At 44.9% G+C, this 18,989-nt stretch overlaps 1 protein-coding gene across 1 annotated transcript in view; it reads right to left on the bottom strand.

Annotated features, from left to right (window-relative positions):
- SLC4A8 (solute carrier family 4 member 8) overlaps window positions 1-18,989 on the bottom strand; it is an 846,795-nt gene that overhangs the window by 92,288 nt on the left and 735,518 nt on the right. The window contains exons 18-22 of the mRNA XM_069653405.1: window positions 17,643-17,804; window positions 15,958-16,209; window positions 7,879-7,947; window positions 6,226-6,399; window positions 224-361 (exon numbers count right to left, since the gene is read on the bottom strand). Coding sequence (XP_069509506.1) covers window positions 224-361; window positions 6,226-6,399; window positions 7,879-7,947; window positions 15,958-16,209; window positions 17,643-17,804 — 795 coding nt within the window. The remainder of the gene's footprint in view (window positions 1-223; window positions 362-6,225; window positions 6,400-7,878; window positions 7,948-15,957; window positions 16,210-17,642; window positions 17,805-18,989) is intronic.

The raw sequence follows: 18,989 nt of genomic DNA, 5'->3' as shown, positions 1-18,989 counted from the left end.
ACATATGTCAACTTAAGTTACACAGTTTGCCAAGAGGTTTTTTTGCTTCTGTTGTCATTATTTAGAGCTACACGCCCCGGGTCGCTGCTCTGGTGTAGCTGGACCGCCAGGGGCCCTACTGCCCGGATGGAAGCGCAGCTGGTGATTACATGTGACACATAATTAGAGCGCAGGGAACTTCCGAGTGTGTGTGATCTACAGGAAGCTCCCAAGATGTCTTTACCTCTTCATCCTTGGCCTTGTTCTTGGCATCCTCCAGCCTCTTCTTCTTGCTCTCGGGCATCAGGTCGTCCAGCCAGCTCAACTCGCGATTGGAAAAGCAGAAATCCATGACCTTGCGAACGAAGACCAGTGCCAACACCTGCCACAAGAGGAAAGGGGAGGTAAATGCGTAACCATCATCTTCAGGCCCACTGCCATAATGGGAACACTTATCCCCACAAGTGGCACCACTAAGACATTACGCTACTTTCAAACACTGGTCTCCGGTTTTAAGAAAGCGGTACCTCCACCTAACTGGAAAGTCTAGGTTGTATTGATTTCAACCATAGTGTCTTGCGTGCCTTGAGGGGGCAGCACAACAGTGGACCAATGCAGTCAATTACAATCAAATGAGAAGAAGGGAGGGCATTAAAATGCAGTCAACTGGTAATAGTGGGATATGTGGCCTTGGTGATAGGTGAAACCGTGGTGATAGGTGGCACGTGGCATAGGGCAGTGAAGTGCAACTCTGTTCAGATCAAAGAAGCACAAATGATGCAATTAGGAGTAGGGTTGCAGGGCCTGTGGAAAAGTGGCCCACAGTTGAAAATGGCTATTCATTCTTTTGTGACAGACTTCTTTGAATAGTACCCAAGGGGGAGGTTTTTTGATAAAATACGATGCAAATTGGGCCTTTGAAACATTACAAACATTACAAAATATATATATTCAGCAACATTGGGCAAAACTACTAGCCACAGAGTGAAGTAGCTGATCAAACTGACCCACATTCGCCAAAAAAGTGGCTCACTTTGACCCCAAAAACTAGCCCACACCAGAATTTTGCGTGTTTGGTTTGGTTTGGTTTGGCAAAGGGCCTATGGCCATATAGGTCAGTCCGAGCCTGCCTGTGGAAGAACATGTAACCCAGGACGGTGGCACAGGGACCCACACAAGACCACAGGCTGTGAAGTGAAAGTAAGAGAGCCCATCAGGCGAGGTTCTGCATCCACGTTCTGGGGAGATGTGTGATCCCGGCATAGCTATATACTTGTTTGAGTATATGATATGATATGACATGGCATTTATAACCCACCTATACACAAGTGTTTCAAAACACGACGTGACAAGGGAGGGGGGACAGAGGGAAGACAGACAGCAATCATTCTAGGCCGAATATCATTCAGATCATGCAAGTGCAGGGGAAGAGGAAAAATGCGGTGTGGGAGGTGGGAAGGGGACAGTGCAGTACATGAGGTAATAGAATAAATAACAATAAGAGGTAGGGCCAGCTGGTGGCAAGTGCAGGGGTAAGCGTATGCAGACATCAGGAGGTGTAAAGTGCTGGTGGGGGACTTTAGGGATACAGAAAACAGTGCCCAAGTGCAGGAGTTGCCAGGGTGGCAGTGCAGGTGTGTAACTGGTGGGGGAGGGGACCTGGGCCCAAGATCAGAGGGCGGCCAGGAAAGCAGTACAGTTTAGCCAGAAATTCAGCAGGGGAGAGTAGGGGGGAAGGCAGGTGCAAAGAGGAAGGTTTTGAGGTGCTTCTGTAACCGCAGATGGTTCTCAAGTTTCAGGGAGGCTGTTCCAGAGGGAGGCCCCAGCTAAGGAAAGAGATCTACCACCAACTCGTTGCTTGGAGAAGCGACTGACCCTGAGGGAGTTGGAGGCAGATGAGCGAAGAGCTCGAGAAGAAAGATATTTAGGAAGAGAGAGTTGAAGGTATTGAGGCCCCAGGCCCCAGAAGGCCTTGTGGACAATGCAGAGTGTTTTGAACTTAATCCTCGCAGCCAGTGGGAGCCAGTGCAGAGATTTCAGTCCTGGAGAGATACGATCCTTGGGCTTGAGGCCAAGGACAAGTCTTGCAGTCCTGTTCTGGATCAGTTGCAGAGGGCAGAGCGGATAAGTAGGCAGATTAATGTGGAGGCTGTTGCAGTAGTCCAGCCTAGAGAGAACCAGAGCTCTGGAGACAGTGAGCATCTGGGGGAAGGAGAGGAAAGGAAGAATACCTCAGAGGAGGTGCAGCTAGTAATGTGACTTCCTAGAGACGTGGGAGATGTGAGGAGAGAAGGAGAGCGTGGAGTCGATGATGTCCCCCGAGGTGTTTGCCTCGCAGGTGGGAGTAGGAAGAGGGCCAAGAGAGTGACAGGAAAGGAGGGAACAGGCATGCCTTGTCTTGCTGGCATTAAGGCAGAGATCATTAGCGCCACAACCCTCCTGGATAGCAGACAGTCAGAGATGAGAGATGAAGAGGTGGCCGAAGGTAGCCTGAAAATGTCGTCCACATAGCACTGGAAGTTGGGGCAGAGAGTGGCAATGCGGTAGGCAAGAAGTGCCAGGTATTGGTTGAATGGCCAGGGTGAGAGGTTAGACCCCTGGGGGACACCACAGGTAGAGATAAAGAGAGGAGAGGAATGCCCCAAGTTAGACGTGAGAAGGTCGATCAGAGAGGAAAGAAGTCAGCCATGCCAGGGCCTGACCGGTGATCCCCAGGTTATCACAGAGACTGTTGAGCAGGAAGGCATGGTTGACTGTGTCAAAGGCAGAAGAGAGATCAAGCAAGATGAGGACACAGTGGGTGTTGGAATCAAGGTTTGAGTGTAGGTTTTCACAGATGTTCAGGAGAGCGGTTTCCATGCTTCCAGCAGCTCTGAAGCCAGACTGATGGTCATAAAGACAGCCAACAGATTCAGTGTGAAGATTAAGCTGGGAGATGGCCAGCTTTTCCAGGAGTTTTCCCAAGAAGGGAGCAATGGAGATTGGACGATAGTTAGCTGGGCAGGACGGGTCAGCAGAGGGTTTCTTAAGGAGAGGGTGCATAATGGAGTGCTTCAGGGGGGGATGGGAAGACTCCATAGGTGAAGGAGTGGTTGCAGAAGTCAGCTAGAGCAGGAGCCAGGGAGTCAATGTGGTCCTTGGTGGTTTTGGAGGAACAGGGATGAACCTGTTTTGATGAGACTTTCATAGATAGGACTTGTCTAGAAACCTCGTCTGGGGAGAACAGGGGAAAGGCAGATAAGGAGGGAGGGGAGGTGGCTGAAGAAGGGCCAGAGGAAGAGCAGGGGGTAGATGGGATAGGGGGAGAGGAAGAGAGGACAGGATGTCCTGAGTTTTAGAGATGAAGTGAGAAGACAGAGCCATGCAGAGGGCCTGGGAAGGGACAGGATAGGTAGCAGGATTGGCCAGTTCCTTGCAGTTTTAAAGAGCTCGGCCGAGTTGTTACCCCTTTATCTTTTTGCTTCAAACCCTGAATAAGTATTGGTGGGGGGAGAGAGTGATAGTTAAGGGCACACATTAGCAGTGTCATTTATCAGTAGGCATTAGTTTACAATAATCTTTTTACGGAGGCCTCCTTACACCGGTTTGTGCAGAGTTTAGTTCATCTGGAAAGATCGGGGGCTTGGGCAGTGTGATGTGCTGTCTGGAGCATCCGTGGGATTGGACAGGGTTATACTAGCAAACGAAAGGTAGTGATGCATCATATTGGTTATTCTCATCTGGTGATATACTCTTGTATTGAGGAAGAACTGCACCCCAGATCCGGCTTACGTCCCTAGCTGAAGACAATTTGCGTCTTAATAAATCTGCCTGCACCATAGCTACAAGCCATGAACATGTACAATAAATGTTATTCAGATAAAACACCATAAAAAACAGATTTAAAAATAATAATTACATCCAAAGTAGAAGCCGTACTTCAACAGCCATGCAATCAAGTTGATCAAATGTACTTCTGGTTAGCTTTGTGCCAGAAGTAAAACATGCATCAACCATAGCCATCTGATTACTTTTATAAAACAGTGTCAACATACAATTCAATTATGTTACAATCTGGGTATTTTTACTTTTTGCCTCCTGGACAGGTAATGGCTGAGGATGAGCTTAGAGGGGATGGCGCGAAGTGATGGAAAAAGAGCCTCTTCCGGATAGCGCTCTGCCTCCAGTGCACTAAAGTTATTAGCATCCAGCCATAGACTAAAGTGGAGAGCTTGGACATTAGGTTTGAAGTATGCACACTGGATACAAAGCATTCATAGCACACACAAGAAGTCTGATGCTCAAATGAAAAAATAGGACTTAAAAATGACTGTCATAAAAACAAAGTGTATGTTTTATACCTTACTGACATGACAGCCAGTCCCCCTGTTCCCTTTCACTAAATATGCAGCTGCGAGAAGCAGGTGAGACCTGTTGGTGCAGACTACCATTTACATGCCTCCTGGCCCCTGTGAGGTGAGTGTCCCCTTTCCCACACTGTGCACTCCCTGCCTCCCATTTTTCCCCTGTTCTTTGCTGCAGTTTGCACCCTTCTGCTTTTCCTTTTTTTTACCGCATCTGCCGTATCTGGCTATCATATGTAACCTCTCCCCTGCCCTCTTTCCCACCCCTGCCCCACCTTCCCTATCCATCATTGGGCTTTCCTTCAAAGGAAGACAAAACCACCTTCTGGGACCAGGACTGCTCCACTCCATCTTGCGCCCCTCCCCCCCACCCAGTGTGCTGTGATTAGGCATGTAGCCCTCTTTAGTCCCAAAACCCAGTGCAGCCCCCTGCCCATTGCAGCCCCCTCAGCGAAGGGCCTCAAGGCATAGGGCAGGTCCCACAGAAGCAGCTCCAGATGGGGTCTGCCGGTGTCCGCCGGAGAAGCAGGAAGCAGGCACCCGTGAACCAGCATCAACAGAAAACAAATGTGGTGCGGGCAGGGTGCACAGCAATCACTGCACCCCACTAAACTGGCCCACCTCTCACATATCCCATCTTACCCACCACCCTAGAGCTTACAGTTTGCATGTACCAATTTCTATTTAGGAATTGTTGCCCCGTATAGACTCACTGAGTTGTGAACTGTTTTACCAGGCTAAGTTATGTCTCACATCTAGAAGAACTGTTAGTTATCGATATATCACATCTAGGTGGACTGTATTCTAACTGCGCTAGGTAGTCCAGACAGAAATGTGAAGATTAGCTTGCGTCACATCTAGACAGAATTGTGCATACTAGCTCTCATCACATCTAGACAGAAATGTGAATATTGGCTTGTGTCACATGAAAGAAATGCGAATATCAGCAATTTGTCACATCGAGGTGAACAGTGCTAGCCATTCGCCACATCTAGGTAAACTGTAACTCGGCCATTTGTCACACCCCGATGAAGTGAGTTAGTCTGCCATTTTCCACATCTAGGTGAACTGCATTAGTCAGCCATTTATCACCTCTGGGCAAACTGTGCAGCTTAGCCATCGCTCGCATCTGGGTGAACTAATGCTAACCCTCAACCCTTCGCATACACCTCCCACTTACTGCACTAAAGACAACCAGAATTCCTCAGCACAGCAAACTGCACATACTTCACAACACAGAAACAACAAGACATTGCACACATAACCTTGCACAAGACCACACGTTGGCTGCTTCTGAATCTCGCACCAGGTTCAGTGAACAGTCCATCCGAACTGAAGCTGCAAACAGCACATCGCGGCTCCCTTACTCTTTTCCTACTTCCCCCACTAACTGTACCCTCTCCCCTTCTTATTTTTTCACAGAACCGCTAGAGTGCCAAGAGACCATGCAAGTGTCACCTGTACACAACATTAAAATCCTTTAACATTAACATTGAGAGGATTGTGAAAACTGGAGAGAAGCGAGAGAGCCAAAAGGAGAGGAAAATGTGAAGTCCGAGAGACAAGACCCAATGTTGGGGGAACGAAATATGGGAAAGTCACGGTGAGTGGGTGCAGGAAAAAAGATGGAAGACAGCTGTGAGCAGATACATAGGGGCACAGGGGCCTAGGGCAAACAGCGTAGAAAGGGAAAAGGGAGACACAAGTCAAGCACCCAGCAGCTGAGGAGGAACAGCCCCACTCCGATGAAACGCTGTCAGTTTCAACTCTGCAAAAATGAACTTTGTTATTTTGAAGCACTACAAACTTAAGATCCTGATTGGCTGATCTACTGTGTGTCCGAATGTGAATTTGTGGTCTCTGATCCCTCGACCATCATTAAACCATAACTGCATCTGTTTACCATCATTGGGAAGACAATGGCAGCCGGAGAAGCCTTGATGACCCACAGCAACACCAGGCATGTTAGCTGGATCAGAGTGAAGAGATGGACTTTACGCAGGGGGACGTGTCTCAAGTAGATGAAATCGGGTTGGTGTTTTGGAGGCATTCCGAACAGCATGAGACGATCAAAAAACTGAAAGAGTAGACAAACAGATGTTACAGATCACAATTTTAGCCCAAATAGCACCATTCAGTTTGCATGAGACTTAAACCTGTTAATTCGATCAATTGGTAGCTGCATATGATTTTAAGGACTATATAGTAAAGTATAAAATAATATTGTTGCAATTAATAACACATAATATTGTCATAATATTCCAATTGTGCATTGATAAATGGCCCGTTAAAGTATAAACCACTAGTAGTGACATGGGTGAACAGTTACTGATGAGAAGTAAAGATCACGGGAGTCTGCTGCAGCCACTGAATTCCAACTCTCCTTTCTGCAGAGCCTGAGTAGCCCAAGATATTTATTTTCTTCAAAGCAGACCCTCCAATCACTGCAACATTTGCCAGGACAGCATTCACCGCTTCAAACCGCAGTGCCGGTGCAGAACTGAAGAGCGTGCCAATAGCGAGTGCAGGATCAGACATCATAGAGCTACGGGCATGTCCAAAGCACTCTGCTGGTAGCCCAGGGCTTTACATAGCAGAGAACTCACATACAGTTACCTTAGCATAAGCAGTTTAGGGGGACAATATTCTGTTTATGAAGACCACAATCTCAGCATGCACTTCTTTCTGATCTCACAATGATTTTCTTTTCGATCCCTTTGAGTGGACATCGGTTCATGCTCTCACAGATACTTGCAAATGCGGAGGACATCAGACATCAATTTCTCCCAGTGTTGGCAGAACAACTACTGCCATTTGCTATCTACTGGTTTATTTAATGTTGGCAAATGCTCGCCTTTTTGCAAGTGGAGGTAGGTGGGTCCTGCAGCCAGATTTGACATCCGATATGAACTATTAACACTGAACAGCTGACTGGGACATCGATGCCAGCCACACTGACAGGCAATGCAGAGATATACTCTGCCTACAGCATTCAAGTCGACTGGGTGCAGGTATTTAAGAGGTACAGCATTGCTGTATGTATTGAATGTGAAGTTCTCTAAAGGAGAATGCAGCAATACCCCCATGCAGATCACACATGTTCAGAATGACACGTACATAAAATGTTGTTGTCCATGGTCTAAAATAAATTAGGTTGTTATCCCGTTGCTTTATCGACAGTAATTACTTTGTGGTAATTTACTACAAAGTAATTACTTCGAAATTACATTAACAAGATATATGGGTATTTATGGGTTAATAGGTAAGGTGTACAAGGTGTGTGGGGAGGGTTTTGGGTAGGGGTAGTAATGAAGCGGAAAGGTGAGCATGGAGGGGACCCCCCCCCCAAATAAACATTTAAAAAAGCGATGTCAAATTTCGAAGTCATTTCTGTCGTTGAAATGACATGGAAGCAATTGGGTGTTACCAAACAAATTCACCAGAGTGTGAGATACACAAAGACATTAAGTACATGTATATATACACCACATAGCATTGGACGTGCATACACTCAAGCTACATAACACCAAACAATAAAAACGGAACTATGACATACCTGTATTCCCTTCAGAGATGAAACCCCCATGTAAAGAAAGACGCCATACAGGACCGGCATTGGAATGAACTGGAGACAGAAGCACATATCGGAGAAGCGTGAGGATTAAATGCCTTAAGCCACTTAAACGTCACATCCTTGATATGGACTCACAGGACAACTCTTGAAGGAGTTCTATATACATGAATATACTGATTGTCTTATTCTACACAAAGTATTCATTCACCTTAAAAGTTAAACACAAACATACAATTCACGTGTCTCATTATCACTAGAAAAAGGAACGGACATCTGCATGTAACAGAACCTTGTTTTCTTTAATTTTTTTTAATCTGACACGTCAGACGAAATACACAATCAACCAGTGTTGTGAAAGAAAAGTTCGAGAGTACAAAACCTACGAGACAGATTTACAGTTAAAAGATGTTCATTTTCTTAGATCCAACTAAGATGGGAGCGGGGGGGGGGGGCGTAACTTCCGTGGATTTAAAATTATACATTCTGTGCGTTTTCCCTCTAATACGAACATATGAGCCAAAGACATGCCATGTTATCTTTCCAACAGAATAGAAACACAATATATGTTAAATTACTAGGCATATCTGTTTTTTTCAATTAGGTTAAAATAAATTCCACAATGCTTTGAAGGTAGAAAGACCGTGATGTATTCAAATTGCCTTTTTTTAAAATAAGGAATACATGGCAGGCAAATTATTTAGACATATTTACAATCAGAAGAAGCCACCCTTTCACAACATACAGCACTTAGAAAATCTACAGTTCCGAGCATTTTAGGCAAAACAGATGTATTGACGTGTTAGAGCCCACATAAATCTATTGTGTGGCCGTTGATACAATGCAAGGTTGGATACAATGTTAGTCACACATACATATGATTATATAACAGCAAAAAAAATGTTTGTCAATAGCACAAAAAACCAAGGGTAGAAGAGAGAGAGGCATACAAGCGAATAATTTTAATTCACAATCTAGAACATTAAAAAACTACAAATAAGAACATCAATCACATACAGATCAAATGAAAAGACACAAATAGAAAGAATGTAAAATTAGTGTCAAACAATTATATAAGGCAAGGCTCCAGGTGACAAAAAGCCTTAAGGAGAACACACACAGGCGAGATGAATTAATACACCTTCACTTCCTGATACAAAAATGTTGCAAAATAGCAAGAATTTAGCATTTGCTGAGATTCAAAGTGTCGACATGTTTCGGCCAATGCTCATATGGGACAGTTTCTCAAGTGTCCATATAGAATACAGTTGTAGTGGCCATCATCAGGACAAGACATTTCTTCAAACACAGCCTTATAAATGATTCGATATTGGCATCACACAGATCAAATTTGGTACACAGCGGCGGTGACGAGAGGTTTCCTTTTTGCTTTCTGCAGTATGTTAAGAACCTCTATTGACTAATTGTCAAACTACTTTGGACTCACTTGGCAATAGATTTACGTGATTATGCAACGCTGATACAATCGCGCTTGTTGCTCGTCAAAAATCGCCAGGGACTTTGTTCCGTGTAAACAAAGATCTGTGTGATGCCAATATCGAATCATTTATAAGGCTGTGTTTGAAGAAATGTCTTGTCCTGATGATGGCCACTACAACTGTATTCTGTATGGACACTTGAGAAACTGTCCCATATGAGCATTGGCCGAAACATGTCGACACTTTGAATCTCAGCAAATGCTAAATTCTCGCTATTTTGCAACATTTTTGTATCAGGAAGTGAAGGTGTATTAATTCATCTCGCCTGTGTGTGTTCTCCTTAAGGCTTTTTGTCACCTGGAGCCTTGCCTTATATAATTGTTTGACACTAATTTTACATTCTTTCTATTTGTGTCTTTTCATTTGATCTGTATGTGATTGATGTTCTTATTTGTAGTTTTTTAATGTTCTAGATTGTGAATTAAAATTATTCGCTTGTATGCCTCTCTCTCTTCTACCCTTGGTTTTTTGTGCTATTGACAAAAACATTTTTTGCTGTTATATAATCATATGTATGTGTGACTAACATTGTATCCAACCTTGCTCTGAATGAGGGTAGTGAGGGGTAAGCAACTCCTAAGCACCAGGTCCCTGGTACTTTTTTTCTCCGCTTCTTGTTAATTTAACCCGATTGTGAGTTTGCTCCCCCGAAAACAAAAAATATTGGGTTTTGGCCTTATTTGCTAATACACGTTGATACAATGGTAATAGTTCTAATCTCATTACAGCTTGTTCGGGGAGTGGGGTGGGGGGGGCTCAACTGGGGCTTCTCATGACAGAACTTGTCCGCATCTTCTTGCCCAGTGTGCACACATCTCAAAGGGAAGCTTGCAAAGCAGCTTTTTACAGGTGGGACTGAGCCTCCATGTCAGGCTTGCTGATTGGCTGGAGAGCTGGAAACCGTGAGAAGAATAAAGAAGAAGCATGAAATGTAGGCTTCGATTGGTTGTTAGTGCCTCTATTGTATACTTTATGATTGTAGACAGAGAACAAAACCTATTCTAATTCTATTTGACCCACTAGTGTTCCCAAAGAAAACGTTAATACTTGAAAAACTGCATCATCGCTTCAAAGGAATGAACTTTTTCAGCAAAACTTTTTTTTATGATGTCACTACACAAGGGAATGGATACACCGCACATATGGCATGGAGGGTGGGGTCGGCCTGATATGTGAACCTAAAACACACTGACACTTGCGCTTCTCAAGCTCTTAGCAAATCGGGTATCAGAGACCGATTTTTTATATTCCCAAGAACAGGAACCAATAATATCTGGCTGCCATTTCAAAGCTGACCCTCAGTGATTGGCTGCTGTCTCACCCGACCGTCCACGGGGATCTGTCATTCAGATGGCGCAGGACACGGCCATCGCTTTGGATCCAGTTCCTGGGGGTGGACCAGTGCGGGAGGATCATCTGGATGAGGGGTCCTCAGGGAGTGGAAGTGGGACACCGGAGAGTGAAATGCGGTATCCCCTTCCCTATAAGAGCTTTTCCACAGCCTACCAGGACACAAACGTTTCCACAGCTCACTGTGAAAGAAAACAAACTAACACCCGAACCAGTATACCCGACATGTCCCAACACAAGGGTCAGGCAGAGTCTGGCAATTACTGATAATTACACATGCCTGCAGCTTTTTATCATGACCCAAGTGTATAAAGATATGGGGATGCGAAGGAGGAGGCAGAAGACATTGAACGAGCAAGGCAAAACACACGAGGAATTAGCAGTTCCAAGATGGAAGTTTAATACAAGGAGAAAGATGGGAAGACCAGAAACAGCTGCAAGTAGGAAATTGCCCTTGGCCTTGTCGGAGGAAACTGCTAATTTCCCAAGCCCTTGAGAACAAGAAACATAACAGCAGGAATTGAAGCTGAAGAAAGGTGCATTGTGTCTGGAAGGTACACAGGGCTCTCCCGCAGCGATAGCCGAGGCAGGGAGGAGCGATTACCGCTGTGGTACTGACTTTGGCTCCCACAACAAAGCAGCACCAGTAAATTCACCACAGCTGGTAAGTCAGAGACTGATAGCGGACTGGTCTGTGTTAGGACCAAGGTTGCAAGTGCAACTTTGTATAAATAGAACCATGTGTGAGGCGTTGGCGATGAGCAACACAAGTATAACTGGAACCAAAGAAGTTATAGAACTTTGTGATTGAACTTTGGGAGACAGCAATGGGTCAAGCCAAATCCCAGGCACATTCGAAGGTCTGCGATAGATATACTAACTGTAATTGGTCCAAGCCCGGCTGAGGGAGACTAATCGTGAAAAGGGGATCTAAGCCCGACTGAGGGGGAACCGGGGTGAACCGTGAGTCATCTGAGAAAAGATTGTGGTACAAAAAGGATCTGAGCCCGGCTGAGGGGGATCCAGGGTAAAGAATGAATCGCACTACTTGAATACTGGCAAAGGAACTTTTTCGTTTGTTTGCTACATCAAACCCTCTGGATCAAGAGACTTAACTTAAGAGACTTGGGCATAGAAGGCCCTGATGCTTGTAATAGAACTATGTACGCATGTCGAAGCAGCCCAGGATGCTGAAGTGAACCACTTTGTCCCATGCTGAAAATATGGGAAGTGTTGCCAACGGCCTGAAAATCCTGATTTATCATTTTGTGAACACTTATTTTCATGAACATTTCCCCATGCTATTTGTAAATTAGCTGTAAGGTTTGCCAATGGGTTTTTTAGTATAGGCCCTTTTATTTGTGACAAAACTCCACTAGGACTGCGTTATTATTTGATGGTCGTAGCTTGCTCCCATCTTTAGATTTAGATTTTAGATAGGTGTTTATCACACCCTTGATATAGTTCAAATAACACCCTTTAACTGTGGTCACTTGTACCTGTCTTACTTTGATATCATGCCTATCTTACACTGCCCACAACAACATCTAGCCAATCTTGTTCGCCAGCAGGCTCCTGTCTGCCTGTCTGTGCCAAAGAGGGATGGCTGAACTTTCAATTGCCTCCTCCACCAATAACCTCTGAACCATTCCCATCTCACTCTGCCTTTCCTTGCCTCACCTAACCTACCTTCTTCTTTCACCTAGGCGCTTTTGCTTAAGAGAGTGCTTACATTGGCTGGTTACAGTCATCACATGAGTAGTTGTATTGAAGAAGTTTGTTAAAGATGTTAACACCAGGCATAGGTTTTGGTGTACAATTTGGACAGCCTCGCCTTGTGGTGCAGGGATCTAACTTAAGGTGTGCAGTACATATTGACACAAGTCAAAGTGCACTGTTTATCCAGCCTCCCCTCATAGTAGGGGGAGCTGACTCAAGGCATGCAAGTATAAGTAGGCACATGGCGATATAAATTTAGGTGCATGGTATGCCCAGCCTCACCTCTTGGAGCTGACTCAAGGCATGCGGGTGCAGGTAGGTACATAGTGACGTGAGTTTGTATGCATGATATGGACAGCCTCACCTCATGGTACAGCATGCTGTATCAAACATACATTTGTAGGTAGGTAGGCAACATGTATGGGCAAGTAATGCCATATTTCGGCACTAGCCTAGCTAGGTTTGATTTACGGCAGTCGGGCACAATTAAGGTAAGGAAGCCTCTATATTTGAAAATCAGTAGTAGTGCAGTGATGCATTTAAGCAATAGCACAGCTAAAATTGGCTATTATTGGTAATGCAGCATTTAGACAATAGCACATCAAGGTTGGACATTCAGTAGTAATGCATCGTTTAGGCAAAAACATTTGGGTCTGATTTAGGATGGCAACATTTAGGCAGTAACATCTGGAGGATCTACGAGTAGTAATACGATATGTAGGCGCTAGCATGACTAGGTTTGAATTTTTGGCGGTCTGGCAAAATTGAGGTAATGACACCTCTAGATTTCATATTCCAGAGTAGTACAGTGAAGCATTAAGGCAGTATACCATCTGAGTTAGACTTTCAATGGCTATAAACAGAGAACGAATGTATTGATAATGTGCAAAGTAGCGTGGTATGAGTTGTCGGGTTCAGGACTGACTTGTCGTGGATGTGAGTAAGCGGCACACCGAGTAATGTGTGGGTAGGAGAGGGTGCAGTCATTGATACCTGAAGGCTTCTGAAGGTGCATTTATCAAGTCCGAGTGCAGTAAGGGCGGTTGATCCAAGTTGCGAGAGAAAGTGGCATGGGCAGAGTTTGTAGCAATACAATGTGGCTAGGTAGTAAAAGTCAGCAAACAAATAGTTTAATTTGATCTTTACTAGACGTGTAATGATGCCCATCATACCGTGAGTCGCCATGCTCCGACAGGCTCTGACAAGGGCCTTGAGCATGGGCCTTTGGTGAGGGCCGGTGTTCGCCTGCCAGCTCCCCGATTGGCCTGCTTAAGAGGGCAGCCAGCCAATCAAAGCAGCAACATGCTGTGGTGTGGAAGCACGCCGGTGCTGGATGGCGCGGCAGCCATTTTTGAGGGGGTCCCTCTCTTAAAACGAAGTGAGCACAATGAAACACGGCTTGAATGGCTTGTTTCTCTGGAACACGATAGTGCAACAGATCGCATTATGGCGCAGTTTCATTTTCAAAAGCAATTTGAGGCATTCTTTTTCCGTTCAGTTGGCGTTCAGATCGCATTCAGCCGTGGAGGGCTTACATTTTAGACAAAACTCACAATATACTTTTTTGACCCGCGCCGACCCATGTGCCATCCTCTAAGAATGTTTTATTCTTTTTTGGCACTTCATGCATTGTTAGATATCTAGCAACATTCCTCCTTCTGTATTGTCTGTTCTATGTAATGACTCATTTTAGCTACTGTATACATCTGGAAACATTCACTAAATGGATTGAAAGGAATTGTTCTTCATAGGGATGGCATTTTTTAAAGCTTTTTACACAAGTGGGAAAATAAAGGAAATGTAACTCAACAAGAGGATACCTTCAGACTGGTGAAAATTCAAATAAAAGAAAGTCTATTGTCTCCCCAATCCTCCATCTGGAAATCCCTTCCTGGGATAAGTCTTTGCTTCTTTATCACTCAGGGTCTTGGTGTTTAAGTGTCCCTTGACTCCTGGTTCTTTCCTCTACTTCTCGTCCTGGACCCCTGAGAGACCCCTTCAGCTGTGTCTCAACTCCATGTGTGCACTCACGCATAGGCCTGGGGGGTAGTAGAAGGTAGGGCTGGGTTTTAGTGACAGAATGCTATTTGGTGAGGGCAGACTAGCTTGAGTTTTTTTTATCTTTAAAAATCTTTAAATACTAAAATAATGCAGCCCCTCCCCGTTCATAAATTCTTTCTGCCCAAATTATAGTGTAAAAATGTGCCCTTGCTGAGACAGCCTACAGGCATCCTCAGTCCCACCTCTGCAGTGGCAAGAATCAGGTTCAAAAGGTCCCATGTGCATTTGCGAATGCTGCTGGAACACCACGTTCCTGCATCCAGAGGCAGCTTTTTAATCTTCTGCGCTTCTTATCTAAATTATATTAAGTGTATACCTTAGTCAGTCTGGCAGCATGTACATAGTTAAATATAAGGCATCTCTGGTTGTTTCATGGTGACTGCTAAGAGTACACAATTACACAGCTACAGAAATATTATATCCCACTAGTGTCAGCTCTGTGAGCAAGGCCCAGCTATGATTCGACTGACGTTTATTAGTGCCTTGCCTGACAGTCTCCACTACAGCCATGCTGAACAACTGCCAGGATGCCGCCTCTCTGATTCTCCTGCAGGAAGGGAAGCACCTTCCAGCAGGACATAGAAACTTCCCCCAGGAGGTCTTCTGGGAACTGGGGCCTCATCAGGGTGTCGACCACTGGAGTAATTTTAAAATGAACAGGCATGTGAAAGGGGAGGAGTTTGTGTAGCCAGAAAGGAGAGATGAACTGAGGAGGGCCCCACCAGCTTAGGTTGTTAGGGTTTTCTTCCTTTTCCTGCTCTTCATCCCCAGATTTCCTGCAGGCAGTGTACTATGGGTATGATGTTATAAGGTAAAGGAATTTGTTACATAAACAGGGATTGGACCTTTTATGTCAAGATTGCTTTGGACCATTACCCTATGGCATTTTGCCTGTAAAAGGAGAGCTCCCCCCACCCCAATCTTTGATTAATTTCTAGAGTTCCAAAAGGACAACAATAATTAATCTGGACCCTTGTTGGAGATCCAGCCTGTTCCCCAATTCCTCTGCCAGGGAGGACAGGACAGGAGGAATGCAATGTAGAGGAGAGCTCTTTTTCCCAGCTCTCCGCAGGGAGCAGTGTAGATGATTGCTGCTGGAACAAAGTTTCAATACTGTCTGCACTGGAACTAGTCTGCTGTCCACGAGTTCTGTACTTCTGGAGTACGACAGATCTAATTTCTATACTCCTTGAAACCGATGTTATTGTACAGCACTTCCAAACCCTTCACCTTTTCAAATGTGTTTAATAATGAACCAACAAAACGGCCTGCTGCAGAAAATTACGAGAAATGTGCAGACCGTTTACAGATTCTAATTTCCAGAATCGCATTTCTCTACAAAAGAACAAACTGTGGAAAATGCCGAAGGACTCTGCTGAATGCAATAGGCAGATATGATCAAAATGCTGTGCTGGGGAATCCTGGCCATAGTTACCTTGAGCACAGTCGTCATGAAGACAGAGCAGCCCATGAGCACGAAGATCATCAGCCCGGTCACCCTCTGCTCGATGATTCCCAGGAATTTGGGTTGCTCTCCTGGTGCAGAACACTCCGACTCCAGCTTCAGGCTATTGACATGCGTGATCGAGAGGACCGTGGCTGCCACAAACCATGGCAGGCCCATCACAGAACACAGGCCGAGCATCAGGGACACCATTAAGAGGTCCAGATGGTAGCCACATCCTTTCTATGGGAAGGTAAGAGTCCAGTGTTACTTCGGTAGCGAACAGCATCTACTCCACACATACATCGAAGAAAGGGCACCTCTGCAATGTAGCCAATAGCAGAAATGCCTGCCCATGTCCAGGATTCCTCTACACTGACAATGAACGATATCAGAAGTGGCCTAGAGACCATCAAACCCATACCACGGAGGATGGCCACCCTAAGGTAGTGATGCTTAGCCAGTACTCACACTTGCCCATTTACTAACAATAGCCTAGAAGTGAAAGTGCTTCTTCCAAGGTTAACAGTACACTCATACGCTTTCATTTCTCCCAATTCACCACTCTACACAGTCCTAATGTACGAAAACTTATTTTAAACTAATAAGATTCCCAACAGAGAACATCAATATAAAGTTAAACAATTTCCTTAATGAACTTCAAAGCAAAATGAAATGAGTTTTCAAAGAGATGCCAACTAATGATTCAGGAGGGCAGCTTTCTAATCAGAGTTCCTTCATCAAGCGAAAAGGGGAGTGATACGACACAAGATAACCAACACCTGAAAGAACTGCACAATGAGAACATTTGACTATTCAATAAAGTACTGCTTTGGTGTTCACCAAAAAAGTGAATGAGCCGTATTAGAAAAAATACAGACAGCCGAGATCCGGCTTGCCAATCTACCAAGGTAATTAGGGAACCCCATAGTCCTTCATAGGCTCCTTGACGGACTACACCAGTAAGGACAGGCACAGATTAAATCGAGCATTGTGGGGGCCTCAGAGCTGTCCTTCCCACATCAAGGAGGACTGGACATGCGCAAGCATGGCTGCATATCCTGCTGCTGCACATGCACTCTGTTATTCTTTTGTAGCTGACAAAGTGCAATTTCTCCTTCCCCAGCAGCAGGAGAGAGGCACTGAGTGGGTTCAAGAGACCCTCTTTTGACCCCTCACAAGATCCTGCAACAGGGAACAAAATGATCTCAACCCCACGTGTGGTGGACAATCTGTCTTTCTTGGAGGTGATGGGCCTCAAATAATTTCCTTCAAAAGCGCCCACCTCATCCACACTATATATGTATACCATCACCACCTCTCTCAACTACACTTTACGCATACCAGCAGTATATATGCACATCTCACCTACACTTTACGCATACCAGCAGTATATATGCACATCTCACCTACACTTTACGCATACCAGCAGTATATATGCACATCTCACCTACACTTTACACATAATAGCAGTATATATGCACATCTCACCTACACTCTACGCATACCAGCAGTATATATGCACATCTCACCTACACTTTACGCACACCAGCAGTATATATACACATCTCACCTACACTTTACGAACACCACCACCCCCCCTCAAGTACACTTTCCACATACCTTCAGCACGCGTCTCCCCTACACTTCATGCATGTCAGCAGCACCCATCTCACCTTAAGTTTATGCTCCTTCCTGTTGATGATGACCGCTGTGATTTGCTGGTCCATGAAGATCAGGATGGTGCAAAGGAGGGCTGGAAAAACAGTGGGTATAACCGTCCACCATGGATTGGGCCCAATGGGATTAACTATCCACCCGCGGTCATCTCTGGTTGGCTGAAAGATAAAACAGAAGGATTTAAAGTAAAAGAAAAACTATTTTGTAGGATCAATGAAAGTCCCATTTCAACTTGTTATGATTAGATGTTAAAAAGGGAATGAAGTTAAGAATGTGATTTGACTTTTACATCAGAACACCACAAAACTCCATTGTTCAAAGCACAAGCGTTTCATATCACCCGAGCCAAAGGTCAATCTGGACAGTCACGATACAGCCTTTATCCATGGGGTCCTTAAAGAGAAGGCTGCCCAGAGGCTCCGTTACATGCTGAGCCCTTAGCATAGCCACAACTCCACCATGTTGGTCTTCTGGTCATGCCAACGTTTAACCAGAGCCTGACCTGCTTTCAAGTTAACAGAAGCTTCTGTCATCATTTGTGCCATTCTCCTTCGGAGACCTAGCATATAGTCAGTGACTCTCACTGGCTTGAGAGAAGGAGCACTCTCCAACCCTTCCTTGATTAGCTTTGGAGGTTGTTTGCATCATGGAGTAAGAAGTCTATAAAATGATTACATGTCACAAAGTAATAGTTGATTTGTCAAGAGACACCACATTAGGTGATCATTGGAAGTCTCTGTGTTAATCCACCAAAAGTATAACACTTTCAGCAATGTTAAGAGCACAAACAGTACACTGAAAGGAAAAGTGGAATGAACCACTGACCCTCAATCACACACATTTACCTGGGGCAGAGGTAGCATAACCATGCACCTTTCACTTATCCTCATGCACACAATGAACAGCACACGACAATTCCATAATCTATGTAGCTATGCTATGGACTCAAACCAACAGCGCAAAATGGATGCATCTATGCTATGGGTTTAGTGGGTAACAGAGACGCAGATGCAACATGGGACAGTTTCTGTCCCTGTGCAGTTAATGCAACTATGCTAGGGGTCCAGCAGGGAGCACAAGGATGCAGGTGCAATGGAGAAACAGTCCCTTCTCCCTTTACATGGCAGCCATCTTCTTTGTTGTTCTTATTTTTTTCCTTTTTGCATGGCCGCCATGGAAAGGGAAAAGGGACTACATAAAGTCCCTTCACTCCGTTCTATTGCAGACATCTTTTTATTATTTTTCAATTGCAAAACGCCACTGTTTCGCAAATGAAATAAAGACACTATTAATACCCTGGTCTAATGGGTCGGGGTACTAATCGTAATAAGCTCCTTGCCGAG

The sequence above is a fragment of the Ambystoma mexicanum genome, chromosome 3q, assembly GCF_040938575.1.
Source record: "Ambystoma mexicanum isolate Mex_15411 chromosome 3q, UKY_AmexF1_1, whole genome shotgun sequence".
Classification (NCBI taxonomy): domain Eukaryota; kingdom Metazoa; phylum Chordata; class Amphibia; order Caudata; family Ambystomatidae; genus Ambystoma; species Ambystoma mexicanum.
The sequence above is the reverse complement of the archived record's forward strand: the minus strand, read 5'-3'. Positions and strand labels throughout refer to the sequence as shown.